At 34.1% G+C, this 18,038-nt stretch overlaps 2 protein-coding genes across 2 annotated transcripts; one reads left to right on the forward strand and one right to left on the reverse strand.

Annotated features, from left to right (window-relative positions):
• Positions 1 to 5,341: 5,341 nt before the first annotated feature.
• On the reverse strand, positions 5,342 to 6,001 carry LOC117117131 (N-acetylaspartate synthetase-like). Its single transcript, XM_033261339.1, has one exon. The coding sequence runs from the start codon at positions 5,999 to 6,001 to the stop codon at positions 5,342 to 5,344; it is 660 nt and encodes a 219-aa protein (XP_033117230.1).
• A 3,135-nt stretch (positions 6,002 to 9,136) lies between these two features.
• On the forward strand, positions 9,137 to 18,004 carry LOC117117181 (cyclin-dependent kinase 10-like). Its single transcript, XM_033261402.1, is given in 12 exon segments — positions 9,137 to 9,294; positions 9,884 to 10,032; positions 12,102 to 12,174; positions 12,998 to 13,069; positions 13,664 to 13,766; positions 13,977 to 14,179; positions 14,395 to 14,587; positions 14,819 to 14,825; positions 15,300 to 15,439; positions 15,779 to 15,831; positions 16,403 to 16,481; positions 17,001 to 18,004. Coding segments are annotated over 11 exon segments (1,104 nt in total). The 5' UTR covers positions 9,137 to 9,294; positions 9,884 to 9,918; the 3' UTR covers positions 17,068 to 18,004.
• Positions 18,005 to 18,038: the final 34 nt, after the last annotated feature.

An 18,038-nucleotide genomic window follows, 5' to 3' on the forward strand; every position in this document is an offset into this window, starting at 1 on the left:
TTCAATACTCAGACGAATGCTTTCAATTCTTTCCATTTGCTGACATACATCTCCCACTCCAGGCCCGTAGCCAGGTTCAATGGGTTCTCTGGGCGGGGGTCCAGGAGATCGGCCCCGGTGGAAGTCAGCAAAACCCCTGAAGCCACAGAGAATTTTTGTGTTGTAAAATTTTCAGTTAGTTAATTGTGTTTCTGCATGCTATGATTTATGTTATATGAAATGCAAAAAAAAAAATGGCAACAATCAGTAAAGCAATATTGCTGAATGAGAATGAAATTGTTTTTTCTTCAAGTCTTCTGTCTGAATGATTTTCAAACATCATAGCATCATCATAAATTAGGGAAACTCATACATTGTTAAAAAAAAAAAAAAAAAAAAAAAACAAGATGTAGGCCTACTGTATTAATATCTTATGTTCATCTCCAGGAGGAGGCGATCGAGAGGCAACACTGAAATAGGGGATCCGGAGGCGTCCCGGAGAAATTGTTTTTTGCTACAGTGGCGGGTTTAAGCCCCCTCCCTTCCCCAACCGGCCGAGCTCGTCGTGCAGTCGGAAAAAAAAATAGGTCCACACCAATCCAAAACATGTCTTTCACAGTCGTAGAGTGCCATTTCCGGCCATCCAGTGTTCCCTATTTAAAAAAAATCTCATTCGCCCCCAACCCTCCCCTCCTCATGCATACAAGCTCAAGCCCCTCGGACAGCTTAGCCCACCCTCCCCCTCCCCACTCCCCCAGAAAATAAATCCTAGAGCCGCCACTGATTTCCTAGACGCCCGCGGAAATACTTTGAGGTTTTCCGGGCGCTCAATAACTTCTTTTTTCTTCTTGAAAGTGGAAAGGGGGTGGGGGGTGGTCAAAATCTTCCCCTGATTTTCTTAATATACGGTAAATATGCAGGTTGGTTTGAATGATTTGAGTGCCCTCTAAATTTGCAGCTTATGCTATAAGGTATAATTTTTTAATTAAGGGAGATGTAAGCTATCATTAAAAAAAACTGATGACTGTCAAGGTTATTTGCAAACAATTTATGATTGAACAGTTTATTAAATGATTTTACACCCAAGTAAATTTCATATGGTATAGTAGCAGATAAAGGTGTCAGCTACCATTTAAAAAAATCACTGATGTCTGTGCTGTCAAGGTTATTTGCAAACAATTATGATTGAACAGTTTATTAAATGATAGGATTTTACACCCAAGTAAATTTCATAATATAATTGATAATTATAATTTCTTCATATGAGATGGTAGCAAATAAAGGGGTCAGCTACAATTAAAAAAAATAACTGATGAGTGTCAAGGCTACAGTATTTGCAAACAATTATGATTGGACAGTTTGTTAATTTATAGGATATTTCATACTGAGGCAAATTACGCCAAGGAAAATTTGTGAGCGAGGAGAGAAGAAAGTGTACTATAACTGTACTATACAAATATAGTTAACATTCATTTTAGTAGATATATGAGAGCTACGTTTGGTCGCTTTGGAAGGATTTCACCTTTTTTTCATACGAACGCATTTTATAAAAACACCGTGGCTGAAATTGCAAAAAAATAAAAACAAAATAAGAACACATGAGACTGGGGTGAACTGTCAAATGAGGATTTTATTTCAAAAACTAACAAATCAAGCTAGTCATATATTATCAGTAAAACTATTATATATTATTATTTTAAATGTTACACAGTACAGATAGGGCCTACTGCTGTACAATAATGATTTTCTGTCTTTGAACAGTGTGTAAAATGAACAAATTATGAACAGGGCCCAATCTACCACTGAATAAAATATGATAGGCCTACATGTCCTACAGTTGTCAGAGACATTATACTGTTATGTATTAACAAAACCCTTTGGTTCAGGGTGCTAGATCAAAGGACCCTGGGTAGGGACCTTCGCAGGGGTCGGGACCCTGTGGATCGCTGCACGAGAGCGTATATGTGTTGCGCCACTGTTGACCCAATACGTCATTATAAACGTTTAAGTTCTGCTATCTCTTTATCATCTGTTTCAAGGATAGCTACAGTTCCAACAATTAATCCATCAACACTTTTAGCAACCCAGTAATTAGAGCGATCACCGGCGTAATACTTGCCAATATCTAAAATATCTTGTTGTTTACTGACATATGCTGATACCTCGCGGTGAAGATAAACGAAAAACACATACAGACTGATACATAATGAAATTGATGTTAGTGTTACAGAGGCGCTTAAGCCGTAGACCACAATTACAATTGCGAGAAACACTACCTGGTACCTAAGTTTTCTGATGCAACGCAGGAAGAAGTTAGGTTTATGTTCTTCTAAGAAGACGTGTTTAAACAGGTTAGCACAGGCTAGGAAATCTTTATTTTCTGCAGATGTTATTGTGACACCCATCGTATTTCTACGCTCATCCATGATCCGCTTTGCCAATCTTTCATGGTTCCACGGTTGATATTATAACCATACCTGTTAGCTCGGTGATTACTTAAAACAGTGGACTTTGCTTTTTTTGCATAATAAACTATTGTAATCGATATCGCTCAATAATGCCATATATTTGATAGACAGCTGTGCTGCTTTCGTAATGCAGATTGTAAATACGGTATATCAGGTCAAATACTTGGTTCAAAGGGTCCTGGCACTATATTCATTTTTTACTTAGCTTTTTGAAGCACAACACATTATGCTTACAAAAGGGCCTAGGCTATGTACCTGCTATATTATTTGGCAAAGAAAATCACCACACAAGTTAAGAATGCTGTATCTGGACAAAGAGGGTAGTACCATGATCCAACATCAACCAAATCACAATTAGTGTTTTAAATACTGTGAATAAGACTAGGCCTATTGCGAAAATGATAGAAAAATAAGTTGTTCAAAAATTCTTATCAATGCCGTAACTAGATTAATGAGTACGTCATGAATAAATAAAGTGCATGAAACATGAGCACATTAATGCAATTATGTATGTTATTTTCAATTTCAATTTATTAAGAAAACCTCCGGAATGGAGAAGTAAAACAGAACAATTACTTTCAATAGAAAAATTTCATTAAAACAGAAAATTTAATTAAATCAGGTCAAAATCGTTACATACACCCGAAAAATTGTGATGAAAACCAAAGAAAAATACATACGAGTTGACAGATATTGTGGAATACATATAAAAAAGATGTAGGCCTAATTAAATATAACACGTATTATAAATACAAAGGGTACAGTATGCTTATTCCTCCGTGAATAAATAATCACGAACACTAGGTATATGATGCAATATGAATAATAATGACTGTATGTCTATCATCAACAAGGCTCGTGGTGAACATGTGGTCACTAAATGATAGAATAAAAGTACAATCGGTTGGTATAGTTACCGTATACATCGGTATTTGCGAATTTTATTTATGAGTATATAATCAATTAATGCCAATAATATACCACATCTAAGACAGTCATTAGAGTCATTCGGCAGAAAACGTGTTTACGAATTATCGAATATATTTTTCACGACTCCATAACAATAAATAGCAACACAATCTAATTATTTAGATTAGAATGCCGTGTACGACTGTCTTAGTGTTACTTTTTTCAAAAAAATGTTCTAGTATTGTAATTTTATTTCAAGTCATCGCTTTCAAAAATGGAAAATGTCCAAGATTATTTTTGTCTTCAAATATACTTTTATAAGCTTACTTATAAAAAAAAATATTATCAATTACGGAATATAATGGATGTCGATGGGGAAAATATTTTAAATACTGTATTATTGAAATAATTCTCCTACAAATTATCTTTGTATTTTAACCTGCTCGCCCCTTATACTAATCTCCTTCTCTCTTTTTCTCTCTTTTTTTATCAGTTTATATTGCGCCATCATTACTTCTCGTCGTTCTAGTTTCTGATCTTTCTTCATTACCTCATTCTTCTACATGCGTTCATTCCCTAAAGACGCTGATTTTCAACCAAATTTTACAGTGTGTACCGGTACAGTTTGAAAAGTTTATGTACTTGTTAGACTTCTGGGGCTCGCCACAAAAAGGAGTTGCCTTTTCCCTTGGTCCTGTCCACCTACGTTCTCGTCATGAACATCGACCCTCCCTGTCGACAAATCCTGGCGCCACCACTACAGCCAATGCACATTGTATATTTCTGTATGCATATGTATGTAATTATGTGCGTATTCTTCCTCTCGTATCCACAAATCCGAGTGCTCGAAGCACGCACACCATTGTCTCCTGCCTCCAGATTACGCTTATTCATAATTAGCAAATTTCCTCAATTCCTGTCGTGATCTTCCTGTCTCTTATACACATCTAGATGTGTATAAGAGACAGCCAATAATGCCATATATTTGATAGAGAAAAATAAGTTGTTCAAAAATTCTTATCAATGCCGTAACTAGATTAATGAGTACGTCATGAATAAATAAAGTGCATGAAACATGAGCACATTAATGCAATTATGTATGTTATTTTCAATTTCAATTTATTAAGAAAACCTCCGGAATGGAGAAGTAAAACAGAACAATTACTTTCAATAGAAAAATTTCATTAAAACAGAAAATTTAATTAAATCAGGTCAAAATCGTTACATACACCCGAAAAATTGTGATGAAAACCAAAGAAAAATACATACGAGTTGACAGATATTGTGGAATACATATAAAAAAGATGTAGGCCTAATTAAATATAACACGTATTATGAATACAAAGGGTACAGTAATGCTTATTCCTCCGTGAATAAATAATCACGAACACTACGGTATATGATGCAATATGAATAACAATGACTGTATGTCTATCATCAACAAGGCTCGTGGTGAACATGTGGTCCGACTAAATGATAGAATAAAAGTACAATCTGTTGGTATAGTTACCGTATACATCGGTATTTGCGAATTTTATTTATGAGTATATAATCAATTAATGCCAATAATATACCGCACCTAAGACAGTCAAGAGTCATTCGGCAGAAAACGTGTTTACGAATTATCGAATATTTAGGGAAGTTTCTAGCGCCGGACATTATTATATTACTTCTTTTACTCTACTAGCCATACCTTTGCGGACAAAGACCAGGGGCGGATTTAGGGGGGGGGGTGGCCTATTGTTATCTCGGTCATCCCCGCTTTCGGCCCCTTCCGCCCCCCCCCCACACTTTTTTTTTGGACATCTCTGTATCCGCCTCTGAAGACCTTGTTACCTTATAGGGAACACACGTGGTTTAAAGCAAAGTGGCAATTTTATGTCTGACAAGCACAATTCATCCCTAAGTAATGGAAAGGAAGGGGTACACGATTTTGCAAGTATGTAACGACTTGGCTTTAGAAACGGGATTTACGGGTCGACTATCTAATTTACTTGGTTTAATTCCAGTATACAATCATACGAAATGGCCGTCAACCATTTCTCGCGTGGTACGGCCGAGAATCCAAGTTTCCTATAAAGTTTCAGTGCTCGTGGAAGACATTCAGAACATATAAGTTTTACTTCTTTATATCGGGCTTCTTGACAAAAATTAAGAGCATGTTCCACAAGTCTAATTCCCAAGCCCTGTGACTGAAACTCTTTTTTTATTACCAGTCGCTTCAACATAGCCACATCTTTATTTTTTGTTTCAAGTATAGCTACAGTTCCAACAATTACTCCATCAACACTTTTAGCAACCCAGTAATTAGAGCGATCACTGGCATAATACTTTTCAATATTCATAACATCTCGTTGCTTATTAACAAATCTTGATACTCTACGGTGAAGATAAACCGAAAACAGATACAAACTGATGCATAAAGAAATTAATGTTAGTGTTACAGAGAAACTTGTAGCATAGACCAGGATCATAACCGCAAAAAACATAGCCTGGCATCTAGGTTTCCTGAGGCCACGCAGAAAAAAGTTTCTACTAAATTCTGCCAAGTAGACTTGTTTAAATAGCTCGGCGCACGCTTGGAAATCTCTCTTTTCTGCAGAATGTATTGTGACGCCCGTATTTCTACACTCATGCTTTGCCATGATGCCAGTAGACTTCTTTGGATTTAGTATCCGTTGGATTAATTGAGTAGGATACAGAATTTGGTAACTCAGAAAATAGGCTTATACTCGTTGATTGCACGTTATTTCGTGTACACGCTGTTGAATTTGATTTCAGATAGGTCCTATTTGTAGTCAGAGGATTGCAAATTGATTTACTCCTCCCTGTTTAGAATAATTAGGCCTATCCATAAAACAACCACAATATTTTGCAAGAATAATGGTGAAATTCAGATTGATTCGATCATAAAATATCAGACAATAGACAAAATATCGAGAGTAACGTATATTTTTTTTTATCTCTGGGAAATTGTTATTAACGACGTTCATTCCCGTTTATCAGCTAATAAAATAAAAATGTCATTATAATTAAAAAATTAAAACGAGACCAACACATGCTATTTTCAACGTTACTGATAACAAATTCCCAGAGATTGAAAGAATTTATGTACAGTGTTCTAAATCTACAGTATTTATTTATTTTTTTCTCTTTTGTGGCCACAGACCACATTTATTCATCAATATCATTATAAAGCACAGTTCATACATTTATAATTTATGGTACTAAGTATATTGATTTTATACATTGATTTAGTTGTGGGTTAGCCATTCATTATCCTCCTTTTTTCGTGGTTATCATATTTTTTTTAATTCCCTCTCGTTTTCTCCTTAATATACATGAAGAATTTTTTTAAGTTTATATATTTATTAAAAACTATATACAGTGAACACAGTCACGGTGTTACCGAACGCATGATACATTACAGCACACTCGCTATTGTTACGCGTTCAAAAAGAAGAAAAGTTAAAAAAATAAAAGAAGAAAATTTAAAATGGCTTGCAAAAAAAATATATTATGCAAGACATTTTAGATACTTTCTAATATTATATTCAGTTATAAAAAGCATTTGCACTGAGCTACGATTCCATTTGTTAACGTGTTTTAAGACGTTTTCTTTGAAATATACAGAATTTTCTCTCGGGGGAGGACCCCCGTTCTTTCCAATCTTGCGGGTTTGTTTTTATCACGAGAGATAGTTCCGCAATCCAATTAGATCTGACATCTAATATAGTAAATAATTCATCTGCATTAATAAATCTGTTGTCAATATAAATCATTTATCGTTCGTATGCCCGCTCTAACCCAATTTCTAATTAAAAGTGAAACACCATTATATAATATCATTTTGTTACCCCAAATTTGTTGTTTCAATATTTCATTATAACGCAGTAGGTGCTTAACAATACATTGGTTAAAATATGTTAATGCGTTTATCATTGAGAGACAAAACCTAGGAATTCCGTCGATGGATATCCCTTTATAGCATACATGTGAAATGTTCTCGATAACGCCCTTTGGAGCAAATCTGTTCAAATATAATCTTGGCAAATACTTCCATTTTGATGTTTCGCCATCATACAAGCGTTTAAGCCAAGCCATTCTTAGTGACTTGACTTGTGATATAAAATCAGGAGCTCTTAAACTGCCTCGATGATAATCATTAATTAGGGTTAACCTTTTTACTTTTTCCAATTTATAGTCCCACAAAAACTCAAAAACAATTTTATCAACCTGTTTTACCACGCTCTCGGGGGTTTCTATAATGCTTGCATTGCAAACAAGTTTAGATAGCCCGAGCGCTTTCAAAATTAAAATTTTTCCAGAGAGAGTCAAATTTCGTTTCCGCCATGAATTAAGTATGTGTTTTAATGATTCAATTTTTTTCTGACCAATTTTTAACAAAACATGGTGGTGCGAAAATTGTAGGAAATAGTAGCTCTAGATGACCGGAAATGACACTTTCATAATACCTCCTTGCATATATATAGTAAAATTCATCGTCATCACATCATTATATCTTAGTAAAAATGAAGCGACAACACATTGTTATATAAACCTCTGAAATAAATAGTTAATTGTTATATTGTATTTATACCTCTGAAACATTTTCATAATCAGTCTTAGTTTACTGAAATTGAGGATTGTCAAAAAAGTTGAAATCTAGGCCTATATATATAGAAAGTAATACCAAAACAAGCGCATGGTGGATTTTTGTTTAATTATGTAATATTAAAAAGGTGATTTATTAATAAATACCGTAATGTATAGGTATCAGTATACAGTATATTTATTTTTAAAAAAAGTACATTAATAGAATATTTAATTCATTATTATTATTATTAGGCCTATTATTAATTATTATTATTATTATTATTATTATTATTATTATTATTATTATTATTATTACTATTATTATTATTGTTGTTGTCGTTGTTGTTGTTTTTGTTTTTGTTGGTATTATTATTAATTTAAAAAAAAAAATAAAAAAAAAATTCTAGACCTAGCTCATTTCCTGCAATCTAGGAATCAAAATTTTCCCGGGGAGGACCCTCGACCTTCCTTCCTTTTTGGGGTTCATCGATTCATGGAAAAAAGAATACGTATGTAACTAATAATTTTTTTTCTGTGTACACCTGTACAGACATATAATAATAGGCTTATCATACTGTAATAACAATACAAAAAAAAAAATTATCTGACCATTTACAAAAGGGAAAACCTTGAATTTTGAAGAACTGAAAAAGTAATTAAAAGTCGGGAAAACTCATTTCTCGCCATCTAGGAATCAAAATTTTCTCTCGGGGGAGGACCCCCGTTCTATTTGGGGTTCGTCGATTCATGGAAAAAAAAATACGTATGCAACGACTCAATTTTTTCTATGTACTGTATATACACACATAATAGACCTGTATTTACTGTAATAAGAATGAGAAAGTTTACCTGACCGTTTTAAGACGTGGAAACCTTCAAATTGTTAAGAATTTAAAAAGTTATTAAAAGACACCTCCGAAGTCGGAAGCTCATTTCCTGCCATCTAGGGATAACAATTTTCCCGGGGGAGGGCCCCAGACACCCCCTCCCCCATTCTTCTTTGGGATTCTTGTCAAAAAATGTTCCCCCCTAAATGTGAACCCAGATCCGACCCTGATTATTATTATTATTATTATTATTATTATTATTATTATTATTATTATTATTATTATTATTATTATTATTATTATTATTATTATTATTAATATTACAGTATTATTATTATTAGGCCTATTATTACTTGTTTTTGTGAGAGGGCGTCCTATCAGAGATGCTTTGTGGATCGATGAATGAAAGCGGAATAAAGTAATTGAAAAGTCTGAAAAAGAGAAAGGGTACCAGATGATGGATTCGATCGGTTTCTTATCGAGAAATTAATTGTTTCCTCTCGAATTAACATAATGTAGGTACCGGTATCTTTCTTTCTGATTTAGCTCTAGCATGCCTAGGCCTAGGTTTAGCCTAAGCTACCACTGCCAGCAGTGTACCACTGCCAGTCTATTCTCTACCTGTGGCCACTGACACTACACTACTACTAGTACTACTACTACTACTAGTATTACATTCCTTGTCAAGTTGTAGGAAGACCTGGCTAATTCGGCCTAGGCCCTAAGCCTACCTAATATGCACTAAAGTGCAGGATTGGTCCTAGAATTAAATAGCATTGAAAAGCATTGTAGTAGCTGGTAATGCATTTTTTTTAAAGGAAAAAGACATAAAACTAGAGACAGGATTTCCAACAGCATTGAGGTAGGCCTATACTCTCATCATATAACAAATTTGTGTCCTAGCCTATATGCATAAACACAAACAAAACAATGAACAAGTTGTATTATTATACATTTTTTTATATAATCTTTTTGACAACTAATTTCGAATGTAATAGGAAATCTATCTGATCAAAACAGAAATTAAACATTTTATGTATGACCAATTTCCTTGTAAAACAAAGTTTTTTCCGTGTATGATTGATTTGGGTTTTTTTCTCTCAGAAATTGCATATATTCTTGACGTTGTGTCCTTATTCATGGATCAGAAAGTTACTAACGTTCCAGAGAGTGGTTCAGTGGCATCCCGGTCCAAAGTAACTAAGCTAACTGGGTTTCATGGATCTACATTTGAAATACCTGAAAATGACAGAGTATGTAAAATTAAGTACAGTATGTTTTAATTTGTCTTTGTATTAAATTATATTGTAATTTATGCTTTCATTCTTATTTCCTCATCCAAGGATTTGACATAGAGAGGACGTAGGAGAGGGACTTGCACTGATGGATGGTCTAAACTACCGTAAATGCTTGAATAAGCACCGCGGCGCTTATAAAATTTCCTGAGGCTTCACTGCAGCGCTTATTCAAGAGCGGCGCTTATTAAAAAATTATTGTCAAATGAAATAAATTGTTTGTTTGCCTTTCTTTAAAAATAACAAATAGGTGCTGGTGGAAAAATTTTGTTTTTTATTTATTTTTTTTTACCAAAAGAACGATTGAACAGCAGACAGCTAATAATTTTTAAAAACAGCACAACAGATCATATCTTCATCATAGGCAAAGCCTATATTTAATCCAATATATTATGGCCTTAACAGCCCCAACAAGACATGTTTCGGCAGTCTACTACCATCGTCAGTTATCTCATTGCACGCAGGCAATCATTAGTATAAGGGAGTAAAAATTCAATGTTTTGCATGCTAAATAATTGTTGAAAGAACCGTAACAATACTACAAAACAAAATATAAATAAAGATGAGGTAAAATCAGAGTATAGTATCTATGCCACAAAGGGGAGAATGGAATGAATTTAGAATGACAAAGATAAATTAACATGAAGCTGTTTGTTCAGTGAGGGCTGCTCCCACTGAATATGCAAGGCTTCTTTGATTTTTAGAATTTGGGTTGTAGAGGCGGAGTCCAGTATTGTGAAGCAGTCCTCATTGGCTGATTGTTTACAATGACGTGGTCTCTTCAAATGCTTTAATATATGCGAGTTCCCATCCCTTTTTTTTTTTTTTATAAATACTCAGCAGATGGAATAAAAATAACACACAGAGGCCTAGAATGGCAATATCTTACATCAGACAACAACTTTAGACTAATTTGTAGAACATCTGGCAAAAAATAAAGATAAAGTCACTCACATTTTTTTTAATTTGTTAAGAAAAATCTAAAAAGAAACCCCTTTTTAAAGATTTTTTTTCCGCCCCTATTTTTCTCAGTAAGTTAGGGGCAGGTGGAGGATAAGTAAACAAACAATTTTTTTTGGCCTTACCATCATCATCATTATTATTATTACTACTGTATTATTATTATTATTATTACTGTATTAATGACATAAGAAATTCAAACCGTTGATCTATCCCTGACTACACTACCTACACTTGGGACATTTTGGGTTATTTTTTTAAAAATTACGATTAACTTTTTGTTCATGAATTAAGTTGAAGTACAACAAAATTGAGACGAAAATATGATTTCTGAGCTTTAATTATAGAAAACAAACTGCACAAAAAAAACCTTTCGAAACATTTTTTCTTTGATAATAATGCCCAGCATTCAATGAGCCTAAATGATATCGAGGTCTTCGATGTCGTTTATATTGTCTTCATCAATGTCAGACTCAAGTTCGATGTGATCTCTGCCTTCGTCACCAGAATCAGTTTCAGCGTCAGAATCTAAGAGTATTGGGTTTGGTGTTTCCAGATTCTTTTGTAGCAGAATCAAATGGGAGTCTAAGATACGTCGTTCAGTGACCCGTCCATTGGTAGGTTAAGGGCACAGTGACCAAAGCTTCTCTGTATCAATTCCAATGGCAATTGTTTCCATGCCGCGGCACTTATTCAAAATAGAGCTTATTATTGCTGTATTATTATTCTACTGTATTATCATTCGAGAGCGGCGCTTATTCAAGCATTTACGGTACCTCAGCCTCAACCATGGTTGGGGCTGAGGCAAGTACATTTATGATTATGGCACCTTTAGACTTAAATTTGAACATAATTTTCTTTTTTTCCTCCATTAAAATAATTTTGACAAATTTGGGGGTGGGGCAGTCTAGTCCTCTTTAAATCCAATATGTTCCTAATTGTGAATTTTATTTCAATAAGGCTTAAAAAATGAATGTTTTATTATTGTAATATTAAAAATTAAATTTTTACACATATTTACAGAAAATTAGTACTACCGGCATATTGTATTTTACAATGACTTTCAGATTGGACTGTGCAGAAGTGTCACTGAATTTGAGAAGTTGAATCGAGTTGGAGAAGGAACATATGGAGTTGTTTGTAAGATAACGATGGATATTAAAATAGTGATGTTAATATTTTTTAAAAATTCATTTGCAACAAACAGCAAGTGACTTTACAATTATAGGATGGACGTTGCATTAAGATTCTATAGGGAACCCAGCTACACGATGTATGCACAAGGAATCGTTTTAATGACGATCCGTTCAGACTGCCACCAACGGTCATCAGACGGAATCATGTTGTCATACGCTCACAGGCAACAGAGTTGCATTCGTTGTACGACGGTCGTAAAATGTATTGAGTGCCCGGCTTAATTGAGGCTTAGGGAGAGTGGAGTTGTTTTTAGTTGTGAAAATAATCCTGCTGTTGTCACAGGAATTGAATAGTACAGATGTCAAACCAATCATCATTCTGATGTAAATGGTCAATGAATGAATAAATTAATGTACATTTCCAACTTTTAAGATGATCGTAAAAAAGGTGGTCATCTTATATACGCGACATACAGATTTTTTTTCGTCTTTTTGTATGTTGTTCTAAACATGCAAATTTATTACAGCAATATACTAAAAAAATTAGAAGGCCTATGAATAAACACAATTTAAAATACAGGGAAGCAAGATTTTGAAAATCTCATAAAGTGGTGTTATTTGGAAGATTACCCCTGCAGCAAAAAGTATGAATCTCGACGGTCAAACAGGGGTCATTTTATATGCCGGACATACAGAAAATGTTGAAATATCTTCTTGAACTCAGGGGTTGTCTTACACAAGGGTCTCCTTATACGCGAGTATGGTATGTTTTGAAATTTTAAAGAGATACTTACATTACACTTACAATCTTCAAATTTAATTTTAAGATCGTGCAAGAGATACAGTGAAAGATGTCATTGTTGCTCTCAAGAAAATGCGAATGGAAAAAGAAAAAGATGGTGAGGATGGTGTTTTTTTTGGCTACCATTATTTGGGAGAGAGCTTATCATTTGGAAAACACAATGCTCTATAACCAAGTCAAATTATAAGCGCTTTGGGATTAGAGATTTTATCATATATTGCTCCAGTTGTAGATTCAAGGGGATCATATGTTACTGCAGTGGGAGATTCAGACCCCCTCCTCTCCTAAAATTTTTCAAAATAAAAAAAAGGAGAAAAAATAAATTACATTCAAATTTCTGAGAGTGCAATTTAAAGACTGAGTGTGCAATTTCTGGCCATCTAGAAGTGCCATAATCATATTGTATAGTCTATATCCCTTCTTCCCCCCCCCCCCCTCTCTATTATGAATTCCTGGATCCACCATTGTACTTTTTTATTGCAATAAAACATATCCCAAAATTCTCTATAATATGACTTTTTTATGAGGGTCTGGAGAATGGCGGTCCGATCATGCGGGTTATTGATGTTCTGTTGCCATGGCTCTCAGAATGATGGGATTTGTAGTGAAAAAGGCAGGCCTGTAGTTAATCATACAGTATATATTATCTGTCAAAGCAACCCAGCTCTCTTTATGATATTATCTTTCTTAGGATTACCAGTAAGTGGCATGAGGGAGATTAATGTTTTGATCAACATAAAGCATGAGAATGTTGTTGAATTAATAGAGGTTGTAGTCGGTCAACACCTAGACAGGTGAGGTTCATTAAATCATTAAATATAATTTAATTTTTAGAAAAAAAACATCAATTTTTTTTTGGCTCGGGGTTTATTTTTGTGCTCAATATTTGGAAGGCATTTTATGAAGATCATTTCCATGGTCAGAGAGACAACATTTTTTTTAAAGCTTGATAATTAGTATTTTAATAATGTGCTTAAAAGGCTTTTTATTAATGTAAATTGTAGCATTTTTCTAGTAATGGAGTACTGTGAACAGGACCTAGCCTCCCTCCTTGACAACATGCCATCACCATTTACTGAGGCCCAAGTAAAGTGTATTTCCCTTCAGATGTTCCATGGTATTAATTTCCTTCACGAGAACTTTATCATCCACCGTGATCTGAAAGTATCTAACTTGCTACTCACAGACAAGGGGTGTCTAAAAATTGGTAGGCCATTGCTTTTTTTTTACAATATTCACAACAGGTGAGAAGTTTTGCATTCAAACTTGAATGATAGTCGGCCATACAACCCAAGTTGATAAATAGGACTCTACAGTATATATTTAAAAAAAACTATATATAAAAAAATCATTATGTATTCAAATTGAATCTGGCCTCTTTTTCTGGCCTCTTCTGAGTAGTAAAATTGCTTTATTTTTCAGCTGATTTTGGTCTGGCAAGAATGTATGGTTTACCAGTAAAACCTATGACTCCACGTGTTGTAACATTGTGGTACAGAGCTCCAGAACTACTTTTTGGCTCCAAAGAGCAGACAATAGCTATTGACATGTGGTAGGTTGATAACAAATGACTATTTTTGGTATTAAAAATTATATTCACCTAGTCTGGCATTGTGTTGATTTGTGTAGCATGAACACCCCACAATTTTAGCAGGACTAACTGCAAACATTTTAGTGGTGTTTTAATAATAGATTTCTATGGCTAATTTTTTGTACTGAGGAAAGTGTGTTGCCATATATTGTATTTTTAGATTGTGTAGAGTACTTAATTTTGAAACTGTCATCTATTTATTAGACTTAAAATGAAAAAAACATTGGTGTTTGTACAGCAGATTTTGGACACAAGATGGGTCGTATGCACTCAGCCACCAGGGGCGGATTTAGTGGGGGGGGGGGGGTTTAAAAANNNTAAAAAAGAAAAAAGAAAGAAAAAAAGAAAGAAAAAAAAAAAAATGATAGTCCAAAATGCCTCAAATGTTATTTTCGGGCGTCTAGAACACAAAAATTTACCGGACCCCCTAGGACATTGTTGTCTCGATCGGCCCAAATTTTGGCCCCCCCTTTCGGCCCCCCTCTTTTGGACATCTCTGGATCCGCCCCTGGCCACAGCTTCACTATCCCTCTCAATACGGTTCAACCTCCAAAGAATTAAGAGAACTGGGGTCGTCTGTTAAGAATAACCACTGCATTATGGAAATCATCTTAATATGAAAATGTGTACTGTATTCAACAACAAAATAAGTACATGTAGTATATGTGTAGTGTATTAGTACATAGGTCAATATTTTCTACAGCATTTTAAATTAACCTGTTTTATTGCTTTATAGGGATTTTCTCAACTTCCATTACTGGAAAACTATAACCTTAAACAACAGCCTTACAACAATTTAAAAGACAAGTTTCCATGGTTACCAGCATCTGGTCTGAGACTTCTGAATATGCTATTCATGTATGATCCAAAGAAAAGGTAATACTGTAATATAAAAGCAAGGACTTGTAAAAAAAAATACTAGTGCCGTAGATCCTTGGGTGCACAAGCCCACCTCGGGTATAAGAACACCCCCTAATTTTATGTACCAGCATTTCCTCAGGCAAAAGCCCAGGGTATGACTTTTACAAATATTAGCTTTGAACTTCACAGAGCTTAGAATTAGACGTAGCCGAAAAATTGCCATTTCACAAAAACTTGCCCAATTTGGAGTGCAACGGGTGGTTGGGCTTATACCAGAGAAACTTTAGGTAGAATATAGCGCTACAGTATTTTCTAGATTTTGGAAGCACTTACCAATGTTAAATTATATTACAGAGCTACTAGTTCAGAATGCCTTCAAAATTCATACTTTAAAGAACCTCCACTACGTAAGTTGATTTCTTGTTGGCTTAAGTTAGCTTGTGTTTTCTTTTAGTACAATCAGTTTTTTTTTTTAGCTTAATTAAAATAACCTCCAAAATTACCATTCATGTCCTCTCACAGTATCTCTCTTTCATGTGGTGCAAGGCTTGGGGATAGGGGTTGTTTGCATTTTAATTCCAAGTTCTTTTTTTTTCAATCTGTTAATACCAGGGTTCCCAAGTTGGAACCAGCAGATCTTTCTTAACCCATTTTACTTTATTTTACTGCGTACATGGTAATACTGTGAGGCACTTGATGATAAAGTAGTGAAACATGCAAATATTAGGAATTTGCGAGTGATGGGTATTTTCCAGGCGATCATTGCTTGGGAGTATGGGAGAAGACTTGGGACCCTAAAATAGAGTACTAAAATTTCTGTTAACTGTCAACAAATTTGCTCTTTTATGATATTTAAAAGTACTACCCTATAAAAGTGCATATTTTCTATGATAGATTTGATGTTTTAAAAAGTAAGAATGTTGTTATGTTAATTGCTTTTAATCAGTATTTTAAATGTCTGTCCTTTGTTTATTATAGCTTGTGATCCAAAATTGATGCCAACCTTTCCACACCATAGAAATAAACGGAAAACAAATTCACAGAGACCAGAAAACAAGTATGTTTTATTTTTAAAGCCAAGCTCCATTAGAATTTTTTTTGATATGTTGTAGAACTGATTTTTCAAAGACACAAAAAATGTATTTTGATGGTTAATGGATGCAGATTTTTTAATACAGGTAAACTTGCCTTAAGTCAAATCCAAAATGGCATTGAAAAATTTTATAGAACTTTATTGATAAACTTCCTCTTACAGAGAGTTAATGAAAAACACCAAAAAATTGCATGTAAAATAAGATTGACTAACAAAATATTTGAGTTAGGAAATTTACGGTTTTGAAATACTGGCTTTTGTTTGGAACCTTTACAACATTTGTAATATGTAATTGTTGTTTATTAATATATTTCACATATACTGTATTTAAATTGTTTGGTTATGAACTATGAAAATTGCATTCCTTCCAATGAATTGCTGCTTGTAAATGCAATACAATACATTTTTAAAATGAATTGTATCATTTACTGTTTACCAAAGCATTAACCTTATTACTGAAGTACTCCATATCTTTTCTTGTAGACCAAATAAGTATGAGGATTTTGGCAGGTCATTTGGGATGAATCCAGTGAAGAAGGTTAAAAGATGACTTTTGGATTATTAGATACAATACAGTACTTAAATGGAAGCTTTTTATCTACACAATTTGAAATGATACAGTAAATAGTTAGCTGAAAACTAACTGGTATTATGGCAAGTTCCTGATTAAAAAAATTGACAGGGTGTTGTGACATCATAAAGCGGGAACTGAACCTTTAAAAAACACTGGCAGTGAGAAATGATATGGCATTCTTAACATTAAATATCTTGTCTATCTACTGTTCTAACATTCTTATTGGTGTAAACCTGAGTATGCTGTACTGGAAAGAAGATATCTAAAACTAAAAAAATATTGTAACATCACTGGAAACAACAAAGAGGAATGACATGGAAGTATTAACTGTAATTATCATATGTTGGCAGCAGGAATGGGAACCCGGAAATGTGATTATTTTAACATAACTGGAAATAAACTGTTCTTAACCATACTTCTGGGGCGAACACAGAGGGGGTGAAGACTGCGATCACACCCCCTAAATTGTATTATGAAAAATAATTGCTGTATTGTAATTTTTATATGTATATTTTTATCATTATGAACATTCAAACCTCAGCCCCAACTGATGTGGAATCTCTCACACCCCCTACCACCAAATCTTCCATCAAGCTCAGTAGTTGTAAGTGACACTGAACTTAAAATGTGTTGTTTGTACGTTCAGTGTAACATACCGCTGTCAAAATATATATCTGAAAGAAATACAGTACTATTTTGAGTCTATTGTAGTTGATGCGATTCAATACACTCTTGAGTGATCAGAGGGATGAATTGTATATATCTAGTTAATTCCTATTTTTCCCACACAAGTTGGCTTACAGTTTCAATCATTGCTTTCTCATGAACCATTGTCCCCCCATACGGGTTGTGTTCAGAAAATATGAAATAGTGAATGTTAAACTTCATTAATAAATGTGAGAAGAATCAAGGACATTTGTTTCCAAAGAGATCTGCTTTTGTGTAAT

The sequence above is a fragment of the Anneissia japonica genome, unplaced genomic scaffold, assembly GCF_011630105.1.
Source record: "Anneissia japonica isolate Jap-2015-1 unplaced genomic scaffold, ASM1163010v1 scaffold287835_len3118868_cov185, whole genome shotgun sequence".
Classification (NCBI taxonomy): domain Eukaryota; kingdom Metazoa; phylum Echinodermata; class Crinoidea; order Comatulida; family Comatulidae; genus Anneissia; species Anneissia japonica.